The following is a 17708-nucleotide window of genomic DNA, read 5'->3' as shown; positions in this document are numbered from 1 at the left end:
AGATAAGGGAGCCATTACGCATATTAATACTTTACTTATGACAGAAGAAACAACTGAAAATTTATTTGATGTATCCGAATTTTTAGAAGACGTTTCTGAAGCCTTAACGTTTCTTAGTCATCTTGATGAACCAAAGATTTTCCTTAATAATAAAGCTATATTAAAAAACTCCAAACTAAACATAGATAATCTCATAAAATTAGCTGAAACCACAGAAATTTTAAGAAAAGACCCTCAGAAACACTGGTATAAAAATAAAATTGAAGCAAAATTAAATATAATAAATCATTTTATAACTATAAAGACACGAGATAATCCTCATACCCTAGACGATCAAGAAGAATTCCAAAGACAAATAAAAGAACTATTATTATTAAAAGTAATAAGAAAAAGTAATAGTAAACATAGGAGTCCAGCTTTTATGGTTAGAAATCAAGCCGAAATAAAAAGAGGAAAGGCTCATATGATTATAAATTATAAAAGATTAAATGATAATACCTATGATGATAGTTATAAAATCCCTAACAAAGATGTTTTAATAAATCGAATACAAGTTAGAAAATAGTTTTCTAAATTTGACTGTAAATCAGGATATTGGGAAATCCGGATGGCCGATGAATCCATTGAATGGACAGCGTTTACATGTCCTGAAGGACATTATGAGTGGTTTGTTATGCCTTTTGGATTAAAAAATGCGCCACAAGAATTTCAGCGTAAAATGGATACTATATTTAATAAACATTCAAAATTCTGTGGTGTTCAGGCGTTTTTACAGGGCGTTATCAGAGCGATATCAGGTTCGGCAGTCATTTCTGTGATTTAATTGTTAAATTAATTCTATGATATTTTGCATGTTTCTATCCGGTCGGATCCGTCTCAATTTTGGTATCAGAGCTATACTGTTTTGTTAAATTTAATTTATATATGCGATCTTTTGTCTAAAGAAGTCTATAAGTCTTTATTAAGCTACTGTCCAATTTTAATTTACTGTCAAAAATTTAAAGATAAATATTAAATAATTTGTCCAAAAACCGTTCTGTAATCTTATTTCATGATCTAAGGCTTTTGTTCTATTAAAATATTACTTTGGGTCATTTTAGTATTATAAGTTCTTTTGTGGTATAAAGCATAAAGTGGAATCCATTTTAGAGAAATATTCTCTAGGTCAATCCTTTTAGAGAAAATTAAGACTTTATTTCCATTTTAGAGTAACATTTGGGCCTTAAGCCCATGTATTAGTAATTATCCCTTGTTTTTAAAAACTGTACTTGTGGGTCATTGTATTTGTTCTCATAAAATTTTGATAGTAAATTAGTGCAAGTTCATTTTCAAATTGCTTTTGTTTCATGTAATTTGAATTAGGAAAATGATATACTTCACCAATTTAATTTGAAATGTCATACCATTTAATAATACTATTTTCTTCTTTTTATTGGTGACGAATGATATCTCACATTCTCTTTTTTTTAGAAGGATCTAAATTTAATGTTGACCTGTTAGAACTTAAATACTAGGAGGATTTGAGTTTAACACTAGATTAATTAAAACTTCATGTATCTATTGTTGTTGTGACCCTGTTTATCAATGCTTATTTTATCACTGCTAACATTGAATGTTGGATGTTGGAATTTAGTTGATATATACTTGATTTATTGGTATTATTGACTACTGGAGGATTGGAAAGTAGGCACCGGTATGGGACGGTGGCATACTAAGGATGGGTTTGGTTTTTAAAACAATACCATTACCCACCTACTTGGAATAAGGATGGGATTAACTAAAAGTTAAGTCCCGTGGATTTGTATTGTCATGGCAACTACTTGTTGAGCGGCAATACCAGGGATTTTGGATGGATTTTATATATGTACTGTTATGGTGCCTCGGTATGAGCTTGAGCCTCAGGACCGATGGCTAGGGAGCGTATATGCATCGGGATGTGTAGCTGGCTACGATGGTTGGAGGTGTACCTTGTTTAGGTATAGGTACATATGCCCACTTCGTGTGCGTTTTAGCATGTTACCTCTATTCAGGTTGAGACCGGCCTGTAATCCAGTGAGAGTCCTTTAGTGTGACTATATATATATATATATTTGCGGACTATTAGCTATTGTTGAATTGTTTAGGATGTACATGCGTATCGGGCCTCTGTTTGGATTGTAGTAGTATAGAACTTGCGCGTGGGCCTGACCCGCTTCTATTTTTCAGGTACACGACAGTTCCAGGCTTAGACGTGTTCGTGCTGAGCAGAGGTCTCTATTCACTCTTCCGACGATGTAGGGCTCTCTCTATAGTTTTATTTCTGGACGTTTATTACAGTTGTTCTATCTTCCGTTTGGATGTTTAATAGGGGTCCACTAGAGATGGATTCCCAAGTTGTAAACTGATGGGGGTTTGAAGTTTGGGTTTGATGGATTTTAATAATTATAATATTTTGCGAATTCTATTTTTAGTTTCTTCCAACTTTAATTTCATTTCTTAATTTATTTTGTATTCCGTGTTCATTATAAAATATTAATTGTTTGATATTCCCTCGGGTTTGGGCTTGAGCCTGATCAACCCGTGTCTCGGATCCGAGGGGTATCTGAAATATAGACGAATATAAGGGATCATTCCACTTAACGTCTAAGTTGTAAGGTGAACTAAATGGTCATCTCAAGCTACATTAAGTAATTGAAATGAAATACACAATGCACAAGTATACAATGTACAAGTATACTAAGCAATATTAAAACCTCAAGCACCAAATCACAAGCTATAAGTAATGAATGATTAACAACTTGAAATTGAATGCGAAATCAAGTAGTGAAAAAATTAGGACATGTGATCTCGAGTTCAATCAAGACCTTACAAGTTGTTCCAGGCCATTATAGCCCACAAGGTACTACCTAGTGTGCACATTTGGGGAGAACTTGTATCTCTCGCACAAAAGCCAAACTTTAGCCATCACATAAAACATGCCCTTATAAGCTTTCCAAAATTAACAAGTTCATAACTCATACTCAATTAACAATGCATGAAACCACATTCCATGTACAAGTAGGGTGAAACCACACAAACCATGCCCTAGGGTTTCTTGTCTATAATGGCATTTAAAATATCAAATCTTCAATGTGCGATTTGCTACACAAAACAATGATGCTATATGTTAACTAAATCAAGTTACTATCATGTAAACCACAAATACTAAATATACTACAATCTAGTAATAAGCTTCCAAGGTAAACATTAGTAATATTCTACAAGAGTTCATCATCACAACAAGAAAATTTATAGAATTAGTAATCTAGTAAATGAAATAATTTACTTACAACATGATATATATGCTTCACATGCTTTGAATCATTAAATCCTAAGTCAAGGATATATAATTTACATCTAAATTCAATCCTACAATTCAATAAGCATGTATACAATATATATAAAACTTCAAATACAATTTAACCAACAAGAGGATAAACATACTACAACCGCTACCTCACTAAAGGATTGTTCCTCTAGAATTGAAGACAAACGAACTCAAAATGCAAAATTGAGAAAATGTGTTATAGATTAAGAAGAAAGGAAACTTTTGTTTTCAAGGTGGAAGACCAAAATCCTAAAGGAAGGGGGTCGAATTTCAGAAATGGAGAAGAGGGTTTCTGGTTTTCTCAAACTGCCCACTAGAGGATTGTCCTTCTAAAATCCGAAGCAAACAATGTTAAAATGAAAAAATGAAAAAAAGTGTTCTAAATCAAGAAGAGAGGAAGTTTTGATCTTCAAAGTGGAAGATCAAATTACTATGTGAAGGGGTTCGAATTCTGAAAATGGCAACTAAGTCAAACCCTAAATTGGACAAACACACACACACACTAACACTACATCTCTCTCTCACACACCCATTTACCCTACACTTGTCACAATCCAAAACACCCAAATAAGGCTTAATCATAAGCCTACACTTGTCAACATCCCAAGCTAACAAGTGTTTTAATCCAAAGCCAGCAAGTGTTCCAATCCAAAGCTAACAAGTGGGTGAATCTACACCCAACACTTGTCACAAAAGTAAGTCTCCAAGTCTCACCATGCAAAGGATGACAAGTGGCCCCAAGGAAAGGTGACATTTGTCATCATTTCTAAAAATTGCAAAGAAGTCCCTCCTTTAAATATCCCAAGGAATATTTGTAATCAAGTCCCTAAGACAAAATATAATTGCATAAAGCACCCTGTATCCATATCCCTACAAAATGGAAATAACCGAGCATGTTTTTTAACAAAATTAAATCATGCATCAATAATAAAAGCCAAAATGATGTAATGCACAAGGTATCGGAAATCAGTTCCAGACACCGAAGCCTACTCGGGCGCAACAATACCCTAAGGCAATGCGGGAAAAAAAAAATCAAATAATTAAATAAATAAAATAAACAATAAAAAAATTTGAATGACGGAAAATCGGAAAAGGAAAAGGAAAAGGAAGACACGGTCCTTATATAAGTAGTCACATATAAAGAGTTGTGTTGGTTGATGGAAACAACACATCTCTTCACGTATGAACTGAAACGGTCCCAACCTTCACCATATATATGCATAAGTTTTGCATAAATAGGGGAGGGTTGAAAATCGTTTCCACGGTAGTTTTCTCCAAATTAAGTTTCTATATTTGGTATATCTTCTTACAAAGTTTATGCAGTGGATCAATGAATCCTATTTATATTAAAATTTCTTACATAAAAATGTACTTGAAATAATAAAGGGTAATTTAGGCATTTTATCTTATCAATTTTAAAAAAGAGGGTAGCAGAGCAAGTTAAACTAAACTTGAGGAGTGTCATAACAAAAATAATTTAATATGAGAATAATAAATTCAAACTTGAGGGAGTGTCATAACAAAAATAATTTAATATGAGAATAATAAATTCAAACTTGAGAAGATGTCAGAGCATTTAACTCCCTATTTTAAGTTGGTAGGTAAATACACAAATCGGGAATGAGACGTACTCAAGTTTAACTTGTCATTTGCTTAGCCTTTTTAGAGAGATTGAATAAGATTATATATATATATATATATATATAGAGTGTATTTGTTTCTTCTTACCTAACAACTAACGAATCTCTCATATGCTTGGTGTATTTGATTATACATAATGATACCTCACATCCAAACTAAGAACTTATCTCCTCGTAAAGTATATAGAGCATAGACAGACAGATGCCACGTGCCATTGAATCCCAAAGCCTCACCAAAATCACGCACCCATGCTGCTTTTTAGTTGTCAAGTTTGCAAGCTTGTAGCACTACTTTATGAAAATGATAAATCATCATTTGTGACTTCAAAACCCTCTTATCCATCAATGGAAGCTACTTATGTGCTGGCATAAATGAACCAATGACTCGAAATGTTATGTGATTTGTTCACCCATTTTAAAGTTTTGAATCGAGTTTTAACATTCAAACCTTTTATTTTGACAATTTTTTTTTTAATAGGATAACATTATAACGTTATTAAATCTATTAATTTTATTTTTTATTTTTGTTTTGACAATGATTAATAGTTAGTGGTAGGGACCGAAACTAAAATTCATAAGGTGGAAACTCTAAAGACCCAATCCTTTAACACTATTAAATCAAAAATACCATATCATTATCCAGAGCACCACATCGTTTATGCATCGTTATTTGGAACCAAATATTTACCATGGAGGATATGAGTCCTTTCTCACCTGTACCCACAAAAAATTTCTACTATAATAATAAATCATCAAAATGGTTACACAATATATGGTCATGGAGACACGTCCTGATAACATTGGCTACAATATTTTAAAATATTGTAACCCAATTCATCACTAGATTTGGTCTTCAAGTTAGGTTGTACAAGATTTTATTGTTCTTTGAGCAAAATAATATATATATATATATATATATATATATATATATATATATATATATATGGTTAATGGTAACGTTGCATTATGTGTCATTTTGCTCTGATATTTAAAAAATATATATAATAAAAAAAATAAATTGTAGTAATACTTGTGTTCCACTCAAATCACCAAGACTTAAGGGCCATATATGTTACTTATGCAAATTTAGTCAACACATGAATCATATGATATGATCAATAATTATGGAAACCTTTTGGTAATGGAAACATAGCGCACACACGTGTTGGTGACAAATTTGGCTTGACTTGCTTAATTGTCCCAAGTTAAGCTGATTTTGATGATAATGTGTGTTCTTCGAAAGAAAGAGAACACAACGGATAATTTTGTTTATTTTTTTTTTCTTCTGAAATTTAGTTGATTGACCTTAGATAATGTCTTCTAACTACCCTATTGATAATGATAATGGGGAAGATAATTCCACCATAATGTAGAAGATAATTCAACTTTTTTTCAACATAGCACACACATCTCGGGGAAAAAAAGACTGACCATCTTTTTGGTTCTTTAAATTTATAGGCAACAAATTTTCAAACTCATTATTCAAAAAACAAAAAACAAAAAATAGTTTTTTTAATTGTTAATAATTGTAATGGGGCAATATTGTGGGGGTGCATTTAAAAAAAAAAAAAAATTATAATGAGTCTCAAAAAATACATAAATGTTAATTGTTTATAATTTACTTTATTTTATTTTTATTTTTATGTTTTTAAGAATCACACACACACACATATAAGGAAATAAGAATCACATTCACTATGTACACTTATTTTCAAGAGCCTATTTAAAATATATTTGATTAAATTGACGGATGATTTTGCATTTTTTAATTGATTGTGAGGGAAGAAATGACGCGGTTCAACATTAAAATTATTGTAACGTAGTAGTAGAAGAATAAGTGACATGACATTTTGAAAGAACTAATATGGCAGTTTTAATATGGAATAAAAGATATATTTTGAATTTTAAAGATCACAATATCTTTTTATGTTTTTTTTTATTTGGTTGACATTTCCAGTGTTTTTACACCGCACGCACCGTTTGGACACACTGAATTGAGGTACGCTAAAATCTAAATTGAAGAGAATGAGGGAGTAATGCTACTTAATCGGAATTGTTAAAAGGAAATGATAGATTTTATTTTTTTATATTTTGCATACGTAACTAATTAAATATATTTGACTGAATTGTCGAAGAGAATTGCTTGACTGCATAGTATTGATGGATAAAATTTACAACATTTAAAGGAAGGGATGGATATCACCTTCTTAAATTCTGCATAAATAATTAATCAAATATATTCGGTTTAATATGATTTCACTACAAGTCCAACGCGTCCAACCTTTAAAATCATTTTTCCATAGAGAATTTATATTTTATCCAATTTCCAAATATAATATAATTGATATTAATTTATCCATCTGTTTCAAAAATTCGGACTTTAATAGCTATAAAAACATGCAACACAATTATGCGCTCCCAGTACACGCAAAGCACCAGATATTTTCTCTCTCCTCTGGAAATTGAACAGCTTTTTGTTAGGCGGTACGGGAAGAAGAAAGATCAGTGGCATTTCCGAAATATTCGCTAAATGGAAGGTGAGTTTTCTAAGTAGGAGTCTCCTTCGTCTATTTATCGGAGTCCAGCTATGCAAGCGTGTCTTGGACTCGCTGAGACTTCACTACTCTCCCCACACACAGACTACACAAAAAAACCGAAAGCAATAAAAAGAAAAAGGCACTGACAAGAAAGGCAAAAATAGCTGATTTTTAGAGAGAGAAACACCGATTTTATAATTCTAGAGAGAGAGAAAAAGAATAACAAAGTGATGCTCCCTTTGATTAACTCGAATTTTCCAGTGTTTGGTACGTTCTGTTCTCTCTCTACCATAGATATACTTGTTTATAAACTAGATATATATCTGTATGTATGTATGTATATGGCGCATATGTATGGTTCGTTGTTTTTGTAAAGTTATTTGAAGGTATCTTGAACTTCAGTCTCTTTGGATGAGAATTATCTGAGACTGTGTTGTGTCTAATCGACTCCGACACTGTGATGTTTGATTTTCGTGAACGGAAATGCGAATTGACGATTGAAATGGAGATCTCAAGATTGTAGTGTCTTGAAGTATTCTATTACTTTCTCTGTTTGCGATTGAATTTTAGGTATTTCGATTAATTTAAGCTGCATTGAGAATTTAATATTATACTTGTAAAGTTGTTGGAGAAGATTTGAGTATTTGATCTGCATTGCATGAACGAGTCAATTCCTGATATAAATAATGCATGCTTAATTCTTCTGGTTTACTTTACTTTTCTTTTTCTTTTAAAGTTATATTGTTGGATAAACATACGTGAAAATTAATTCACAATTGGTTTTTGAACAGTTGCAAGTAACTAGTGCTTGCCTTTTCGAAGTCTTCTTTGTATACTTAAGATGCAAAATTCTCAAATGTTTAGTCTTTCATTGCTGATCAGGGAGAAGGAAACCATATATATATATATTTTAATTTTCTTGAAGATTAAGTTTGGGTCAACCTTTGGTACGAAGATACTTTCAAGGGTCACAGTTATGGTGGTTGACTAAGTCCATGATTTTCCTTCACACTATTAAAAAAAAAAAAAATAAATAAAAAAAGAGGAAGAAAACATGAAATTTGTTGCCCACTAATACAAGGAACTATTAGAAAATAAACTGGGCAAAGTACTTGTATATTGTGTGGTGGTCGGAAAATTTTGGAAAAGAAAGAAAGCAAAATTGTGAAATGCAGGTTTGTTAATATTTGGGATCTAAGAAATAGCAAAAAATAAAATAGAGCATAATAGTTGGATTAGTTTCTTTGCAATTTTTCAGTTTTTGAGGGCCAGAATAACCTAAGATAATGTGTAGCATTAAAGAATTCTTTTTCATCTCCCTTACTGAGCAACCAAACTATGGCTAAACAACAATTTCCATCTAAGATGGTTTTTGATTCTACTGCATTGCTAGGTAAGTATAGTTTGCATCAGATGGGATGAAGCAACTGGTAAATGGTGCAAGAGGACAATGTACAATAACTTTGGACACTTTTAAAAAAACCAAACCTCAGCCAAACACAAGTGTGAGATCTATCCGGTCCTGTTTTACCTGCAATAGGATCTTTTTGATTTGTCTTTGACATAGGATAAAAAACTTAGTAAACAACGTACCCTAAAATGTAGTTATAAATCTAAGTAGACTATTCTATCATAACACGGTAGAATGGAGGTCTGTTTTGTGTATTCGTGGAATAAAAAACCTAGTAAACAATGTACTCTGAAATGTAGTTATAAATCTAAGCAGACAATGTATCTTGACACGTGGTGGAATGGAGGTCTGTTTTGTGTATTCAAAATCACATCATCTTGTTAGTTTAGTATAAACAATTTTACTTCAATTTGATTAAAATAAAAGCATAAGGTTAGATTTCAATTTTAAGTGGCATTTAGTTTTGTTACTTATCAAAAAAAAAAAAGTGGCATTTAGTTTTGTTGAATTTAAAATATACATGAAGTACCTTTTATCGGAAGGAGTTGATAATTGTTTCCTACTTATAATGGTTTTGCTCATAATGAATTATATTAGATTCATTATTGGATATTTTCAATGGCTAAACAAGGGTTTCAAGAGAAATCTTTCCGATATCTTAAGCTACTATTAATAATTTGTATCTCAAAAAGCAAGAAGAATTATATTTAAATATAAATTGTAATATTCATTATAATAATATAATAAATGTCAAAATCATTTTGAATTTTTACTGGCCACAAATTATATTGAGCCGGCCTGAATATGTCAAAAATCTACATGATTTTTGCTTTTTATATGTCAAGTTTCATTTTTTTAAAATCTTTTGATTAGTTGTGTTACATATATTGAATTGTTTCTAATGTACATTGGTTTAATTGAATTCATTTGCAAACTGGAAATATATATATTTATAGTAGCTAATTCATTGGATTGATATGCTAAAAAATTCCTTTATTTGATCTTGATTAGTTTGTGTTGCATATTTTTAATTCTTTTCAGTCCGTATATTTGTGATTCATTTTTATCATATATGCGCCGTACTTCAATCAAGCTCTTGCCTTGGGCTTCGGGAGGCCAAGATTTATAATTTTAAAACAAAGAATGAAGAACTTTTTATTTTATTATTTTAATTTTTGATAATTAAAGGTAAAAGAACAACTAAACAGCACCAAAACCAAATATAGACTAAGCATGCAAGAGAAGGATATCCATAGAGGGTTGAAAGCAGAGATTGTGTTTTCTAAAAAGTCGTTAAAGAATCAAAAAAAAAAGTGAGATTATAATTTTTTTTCCTTTTCTTATTTATTCTTTAACTGTGAATTAATTTTTTATATTAATGTTATTCATTGCAGGATAAACCGATGCATCTGGATTAGGAGAGGTAGTATTGGGAAACAATTATTTTTTTGCACCTATAACGATTGCGTGAATGCTGAAGACAATCTGAAACAAATCCATATTCAATTGATTAGTGCTGACTGGTTTACAGTTATCCTACTGAGCCGAGTTGCAACATAAGATTTGTCCAAGTTTTACTTGCATGCACTGAAATTCATAATTGTTTTCGTGACTGCTGATGCATCCTGTGTTTATTCGTGGTTACCTCTGCTGGTTTGTTTTGTTGGGGCATCTTTTTCTATCTGCTATTTCGATTAGTTCAGGGAAGTACAAAGAAACGATTTCTGAGTCAGAAAATGGAATACTTAACTACTCTCGATTTTTTTCAAGTGAAATTTCTGATATCAGCACCTCTACCTCTGTTGAAAATTCAAGTTCTTCATCCCTCTTGAAGGATTCAGTATCTTGTGAGGAACTGGAAGGTGTTGGGTCGTTCAACACTACCTGCTTGCTGAATTCAAACTTGAATTTAACTTCCGATCTTTATGTATTTGGTACTGGAAACATAGAGATACTTCCTCATATTTCAATTGAATGCCCCATAGAAGGATGTTCCATAAGTTTCAATATATCTGGCAATGTCAAAGTGGGTCAACATGCCACTATCATTGCTAGTTCCATACTTTTTTCTGCAGCCAATTTGTCAGTGGAACCAAATTCGGTTATGAATACGACATCCTTGGGTGGTCCACCACCTTCTCAAACTAGTGGTACACCAGTTGGATACGATGGAGCTGGTGGAGGACATGGTGGCCGAGGTGCATCCTGCTTGAAAGACAACCAGACCAATTTTTGGGGTGGTGATGTTTATGCTTGGTCTACTTTGTCTGAGCCATGGAGTTATGGGAGTAAGGGCGGTGGGACTTCTGCTGAACATCAGTTTGGAGGGAGTGGTGGAGGACGCATTATGCTTGAAGTGAAAGACACACTACATTTGAATGGATCTGTAACTGCAGAAGGAGGGGTTGGAGGATTAAATGGGGGAGGAGGATCTGGTGGAAGCATCATTGTACATGCTAGAAAGCTGTGAGTACACACTACCTGCTCAGAGTAATCAAATGTTTCTGTGTAATCTTTTCGTCTGGGATAAGTAAAATAATTCAATATATTTTAAAAGAATAAGTAATTTTTTGGATTCCAAGGCCCACTAAATAATGATTGGGAGGAAATTATTTTCCAAATGATAAAATCCATGGACGTTCCAATCAATGTTGTTGAGGACCTTTGCAGTGTTGTAGCTTCTCACTTTAAATTGATTTTCATCACAGATTTTATTTGAAAACCATCTTACACTGTTTGTTGATGGCATATTGCTATATAGGCATCGATCAACAATTCTTTGACAATGACTTGGTGTGGATACAAGAGCCTTGTTCTCCAATCCTTTTTGCAGTACTTTGATGTATTTCATTTTGTGCCCTGTGGAAGGGTTTCATGTTAGGTTTCTAGGTGTTATGTTGCTATCTTCTCTTTGCACTTGGTTTTCTTTAGCTTTTTTTTTCAGTGAAGGATTTCTCAACCTTGTTTTGTATGTACTTTTTTTTTGGGATAAGTAATTATTTTGTATATTATTATTATTATTATTTTTTTCCTAGTTGGTACTCATACACACACATCTCTTCTGAGACTTGAATCCCTGACCTCCCTTTGGAAAGCAAGAGGCTGATACCGCTAGGCCACTGGCCTGTTGGTTATTATTTTATTTTTGGATTAGTAATTGTTTTGTATATACGACCTGTTCTCCTAATTATTTTTTTTTAGTAATATTCCTTGTGGTTTTGTTTGAAAAAAAATTAGATTCTGTCTTAGTTTTCTTGTTTATTAACTATATCTTAGATACTATATATTCTTATATAATTTGACTAAAAATGCAGAAGATTGAAATTTATCTGGACCCTTAACTCAGCTGTATACGTTGGATCAGTTGCAAACTAGTCATGTAGCTTATTTATCACGTAGCTTATTTTTACTCTAATTGTTTGGATTTTATTTCAATTATACAGGAAGGGATTTGGTACTATAAGTGCAGCAGGTGGGAGGGGATGGGGTGGAGGCGGAGGTGGAAGGATATCACTGAAGTGTTACAGCAAACAAGAAGATGTAAAAGTCACTGTGCATGGTTTGTACTGAATCTGTTTCAGGCAGTTTAGTAGAAGCTTTGATTGCTTTGCCAACTGCTAAAAATTGTAGTAGAATCTTTGATTGCTTAGTCAAATGCTAAATATGCCATTTTTAAGTAAGAGTCTCAACTTGCTTTATAGAACTAAGTGGTTACATTCTTAAATTTATAGTAAGTAATATGTGGTTACATTCTTATATTTATAGCAAGCAATATATTCATATATCCACAATGGGGGTGGATTAGTTCATTCTACCTGCTGCTATTTTTGTAGTCCAATCAATTTGAGTTAAACATTTTGTTTTGAGGAACTTTTTCGCAATCAATTTACTAACAGTTCCATCAATAATGTATTTAATTTGTGGTATGTTGTGCACATCCATTGATACTGTAAAATGTAAAAATGTCTTTTAACCTATCAAGATATGTATATATATATGTGTGTGTGTGTGTGTGTGTGAGAAGGCAGTGTATTCTTGATGTGTACAAGTTTTCTCTATGTTGAGTATTGCATGGCTTGCTTTGTGGCCTGTCATTTTCGTGTAAGGTAGTCAACACGTTTTCTGCAAGAAAAATGTCTAAAGGATCATAGCAGTTGATTCTAGCATTCTTCTTCCCCTTTCTCTGTAGTAGAACTGTAGTTTGGTGCTGCAGCATGGATGACACTGCTCCATTATCTCAGCTATTAATTGCTGGGATGGGCAACTGGGTGTGCTTAAGTCAGGTGATAATTTGCATGTGGGACAGTCCATGCATGAGTTTATTTAGTCAAGAAGTGCCACAACTGAGTGATGGTGGCACACAGTGGCATCACTCACAGGCAATGTTGCCACACATCAACAACTTAAACCATTAGGAATTTTTTTTTTTTCAAACCTGACTTTGTTTATTCGCTTCTTTCTCTACTCTTACAATAAATTGAATTCCTTTGTTTATTTTTTCTAGACTAGAGATTCATGATGTAGCTTGCTTGGTGTAAGCTTATTTTGAGTCTATGGATATTGTATTTTGCAAACTTTTTGATTAATGAGGTAGCCTTCACCTAATATACTTCTTGATGACCTGACATTTTTGTTATGGGTCATAAACATATTTATAATGTGATAATCGGTCAACTGAAATAAAATGTTGATGTATGGGGAACTATTTGAACCTTTTCCTAATCATTTCTCCAGTGAGATGACTGACTCATTTAGCCTTTTGTGCAGTCATGCTAAATCAAGTTGTTAGTAGTGCTTATTTCAGCAATATTATTGCAATGAGTTCATTCTTTGTAGGTCCCTTTGTATGATATTTGTTAAGAATGTATATTTGTATTTTGTATTTCTTCCAAGGGCAAATTAGTCTTTTCAATGTAATTCCAATTGATATATATACACACAGAAGTGAGAGAAGAAAAAAAAAAGAGAACTCTCACAAAAGATTCCCCCAAATTTCATTCTTCTTCTTCTTGTAAAACCCTAATTTCAACATGGTATTAGAGCAGGTTTGATCAACTTCCGGTCGTGATAGCCGTGGCTCGTTGTTGTTGAAATCGAAGGAAGCCATTGGTTCGTGAATGGCGTCAGTGTCAATCGAGTTGTTGTGATCCACACTGGTTTGTGGATGTGCTGGTCAACTGTTGGGGGATGGTGTGAGTTGTGATTGACGAAGGTATCATTGAGATCATTGTCATTGGCGTTAGTTGTCGTCGTCGATTGCCGTTGGGGGTGGGAGCCATCATCATTGTTAGACTGTGTTGCTTCTAGGGTTTTTGGGAGACTAACAACTGAGGAAGATACGTTTGAGCTGTTGGGTATCATACTCCAACCCATTTATGTACCTACTCGATTTGGCTGTGTTAAAGCAACTCGGTTTGGACCTATTGAATATGATTGAATTGACCCAACTAGAGAAACGACTCGTTCAGTTTCTTTTTCTGCCCAGTTCTCTTTTTCTCTCTCTCCAACCAGTTTCCGGCTTCCATTTTCCAGTCAATTCCGTTCAATTTCAAGCTGGTTTAAATTTTTTATTCCGTCTGGTTCAGTGCAATTTTCAACCGGCTCCGCTCCTCTTGCTTTCCTGTTTTACCTCTCTTGATTTGATCTCCTACAACCTTGACTTTCCAGTTGTATTTCACCGTGACAGAAGAATCACTTTGCTCTTTTAGTTCTATTCTTTTTACCAAGATCGTCAGTAGAAAGATGAGAGGAGGACATGGTCAAGGTAGAGAACAACATAGACGTACTTAACGAGGCTTTACTGATCATAATGTCAATTATTGTTTTAAACTCCATGACAAACCCACTAACTATGCAAATTAGGTTTCTTATGAGAGGATGTTCCCATTTCACATGTCCATTCTTCTATTTCCTGCAAAATTTTCTGAATCAGACATGATCATTATCGATATGCTTTGGTTCTATATCAGCAACGGCTATCACAGTCATCTTCAGAAATGGATATCACTGTAATCGTCCATGGCTATCTCTGCTCAATCAAGTATTGTGTGCACATGGTGTTTTTGTCTTCCACTCACAGTCCCTAGAGTATTGGTTCTGGAGCAGTCGACCATATGGCTGGTTGATCTCATTTTTTTTTATCAGACTTTGATTCTATTGCTCTTTCTCAGAGTCTCTCTCTTGCTAATGGTTCATCATCTAAAGTTTTAGGTTTTAACATGACTCTTGTTTCTTCCTTGTCTCCATCATCTGTTTTATACGTTTCACAATTTCCCTTTAACTTGATGTATATTAGTAAGCTTACTAAATCCATCTAGTGTTCCATTACGTTTGATCTCACTTGTGTTTTTCAGGATCTTAAGATGAAGAAGATTGGTACGGATAAGAAGTCAATGGCTTATACTATCTTAATTTTGAGCTCCATCCCAAGGGTTATCATTTTCTCTATCTTCGTTTTAGTGGAACAGTCGTCTTGGCCAACTGTCGCTTTCAGCTTTGTAGTGTCTAAGTCTAGATTCTTAGTCGTATGTCGTCTTTGTCATGTGAAGCTTGTTAACTTAGCAACTTTATAATCATCGTTGTGTGTCCAGTCCCTTACAGTCGATTCATTCAAATGTAAGGGTTTCAATAGAGCATAATTCCATTAATGGATTTTGTTATTTTTTGACCTTTGTATATGGTCATTCTTGTATGACTTGGTTGTTCTTAATGAAAGATCAATAAGCGATATTCAAATTTCAAACATTTTGTAAGGAAGTGAAAACTAATTTGGATGTTCAATTCATGTCTTGCATTATGATAATGCCAAGGAATATATCTTAGGTCCTTTTGATATATATCTTCATCATCAAACATCATGTGTTTTCACCCTACGACAAAGTGATGTGGCTGAACGTAAGAATCATCGCCTATTGGAAGTGAACCGTACTCTCATATTTCATATGCATGTCGTGAAACATTTTTGGAGTTATGCCGTATTTACCTCATGTTATCTCATTAGCAGTTTGCCATCTTCTGTGTTGAACGGGAATCTCTTCACTTTGCTTTGTTTCCTAATTCTCCCTCGTACTCCTAGAGTCTTTGGGTGTGTCTGTTATGTCCACAATCTCAGCCTTGGTTTTGATAAACTTGATCCTCCTGCCACTAAATCTGTATTTCTCGGTTATTCAGTTTCCTAGAAGGTTTATCATTGTTACCGTCCTACCCTTCAGCGATACTTAACTAGCTGAGGTGAAACCAGGAGAGTTTGATTTGTATCAGAGCAATATATATATATATATATATATATATATATATATATTGTATATTTATACTAATACTAACTACGGAGTATATCGAAAAGAAAAAAAATCGAAATGTCTCTTTTTGTAAGTATATTTCGTATTTTTCATATAAAGTCCTCTTCTTGATATTACTCCTGGGAGGTCCTCACTCCTTACTCTATATGTTCTACTTCTTCTCCCATCGTTATCCACTCACTCTACTCTACTGCAGCCCATTGCTCCATTACAAGTTTATACTCGGAGATCGAAGCCATCTGTTGCCATGCCCTATCTGCCTTCTTCAGTCTTTGGATCCAACACTATCTGCTGTGTTTGACTCTTTGCTTATTGCCCTTCATAAAGGTACTTGGTCTTGTATAACTAATTATCGCATTACTAGTTATGTTTCAAACAAATCCTTATCACCACCTTTCTCATGTTTCTCCTCCAAGTTGTCTGCTACTCTTGTTCCTAAGAACGTGCAAGATGCTCTAACTGATTCGGGCTGGAGAAAGCAATGGAAGATGAAATAAGTTCTTTACATCGTAATGGAATGCTGGATCTTGTTCCACTGCCTCTTGGTACCAAACTTGTTGGTTGTAAGCGGGTATATACGGTGAAATATCTCCCTGATGGTTCTATTGAGCATTTAAAAGCACGTGTTGTTGCAAAAGGTTTTACATACACCTATGCTGTTGATTATGATGAAAACTTCTTTCTTGTTGCCAAAATTTCTTCTGTTAGTGTTTTAATTTCTATTGCCGCTAATCTTAACTGGCCTTTGTTTTAGTTAGATGTTAAAAATGCCTTCTTACATGGTGATTTAACTAAATAAGCCTATAGGGAGCAATCACCTAGGTTTGTTGCTTTGGGGTGTATTGACACACTGTCTATCGTCTAAAGAAAGCCCTATATGGTATGAAACAGTCACTAAGAGCATGTTTGGAAAATTTTCTGAGGTAACATTAGAATTTGGTCTATATAGATGCCAAACAGACCATTCAGTATTTTATCAACATACCGAAACAGGTTACATTTTTTCTTTTCTATATATGTAGATGAAATCGTTATCACCGGCAATGATTCTATGGGAAATGCTAAGTTGAAATTGTTTCTGCAACATTGATTTCAACCTAAAGTCTTGGGTAACTCTTTAGTTATTGAAGTTACTCGATCTAAGTAAGGTATGTGTTTGGTTGTTTTAGAGAAATGATGTGCCGTACTTACCAGAGGAAACGGTTTGTTGGGTGGTTGTCCAGTTGTTGTTCCTATATATCCGAACACTAAGCTCTTTTTTGACGAGGCAGATTTATTTGATGACGCTGGCAGATACAATAGACTGGTTGGGTAACTAATTTGTCTCACCGTTACTCAGATTGATGTGTCATATGCTGTTTGACGTAGTGAGTTAGTTCATGGGAGCTCACAAGGTGCCACATTGGAATGTTGTCCTCCGGATTATTCGATATCTCAAGCAAGCTCCTGGCTTTGGGTTGTTTTATAAACCAAATG

At 33.6% G+C, this 17708-nt stretch overlaps 1 protein-coding gene across 1 annotated transcript in view; it reads left to right on the top strand.

Moving 5' to 3' along the window:
• Positions 1-7581: 7581 nt before the first annotated feature.
• The window catches only part of LOC132303459 (uncharacterized), a 74345-nt gene continuing 64218 nt past the window's right edge, over positions 7582-17708 (top strand). The window contains exons 1-3 of the mRNA XM_059800719.1: positions 7582-7790; positions 10329-11400; positions 12378-12493. Coding sequence (XP_059656702.1) covers positions 10553-11400; positions 12378-12493 — 964 coding nt within the window. The 5' untranslated portion in view covers positions 7582-7790; positions 10329-10552. The remainder of the gene's footprint in view (positions 7791-10328; positions 11401-12377; positions 12494-17708) is intronic.

Source organism: Cornus florida, unplaced genomic scaffold (genome assembly GCF_030987335.1).
Source record: "Cornus florida cultivar Cherokee Brave unplaced genomic scaffold, ASM3098733v1 CherokeeBrave_3.0.0_Hap2_Chr04, whole genome shotgun sequence".
NCBI classification, from domain to species: Eukaryota; Viridiplantae; Streptophyta; class Magnoliopsida; order Cornales; family Cornaceae; genus Cornus; species Cornus florida.
The sequence above is the reverse complement of the archived record's forward strand: the minus strand, read 5'-3'. Positions and strand labels throughout refer to the sequence as shown.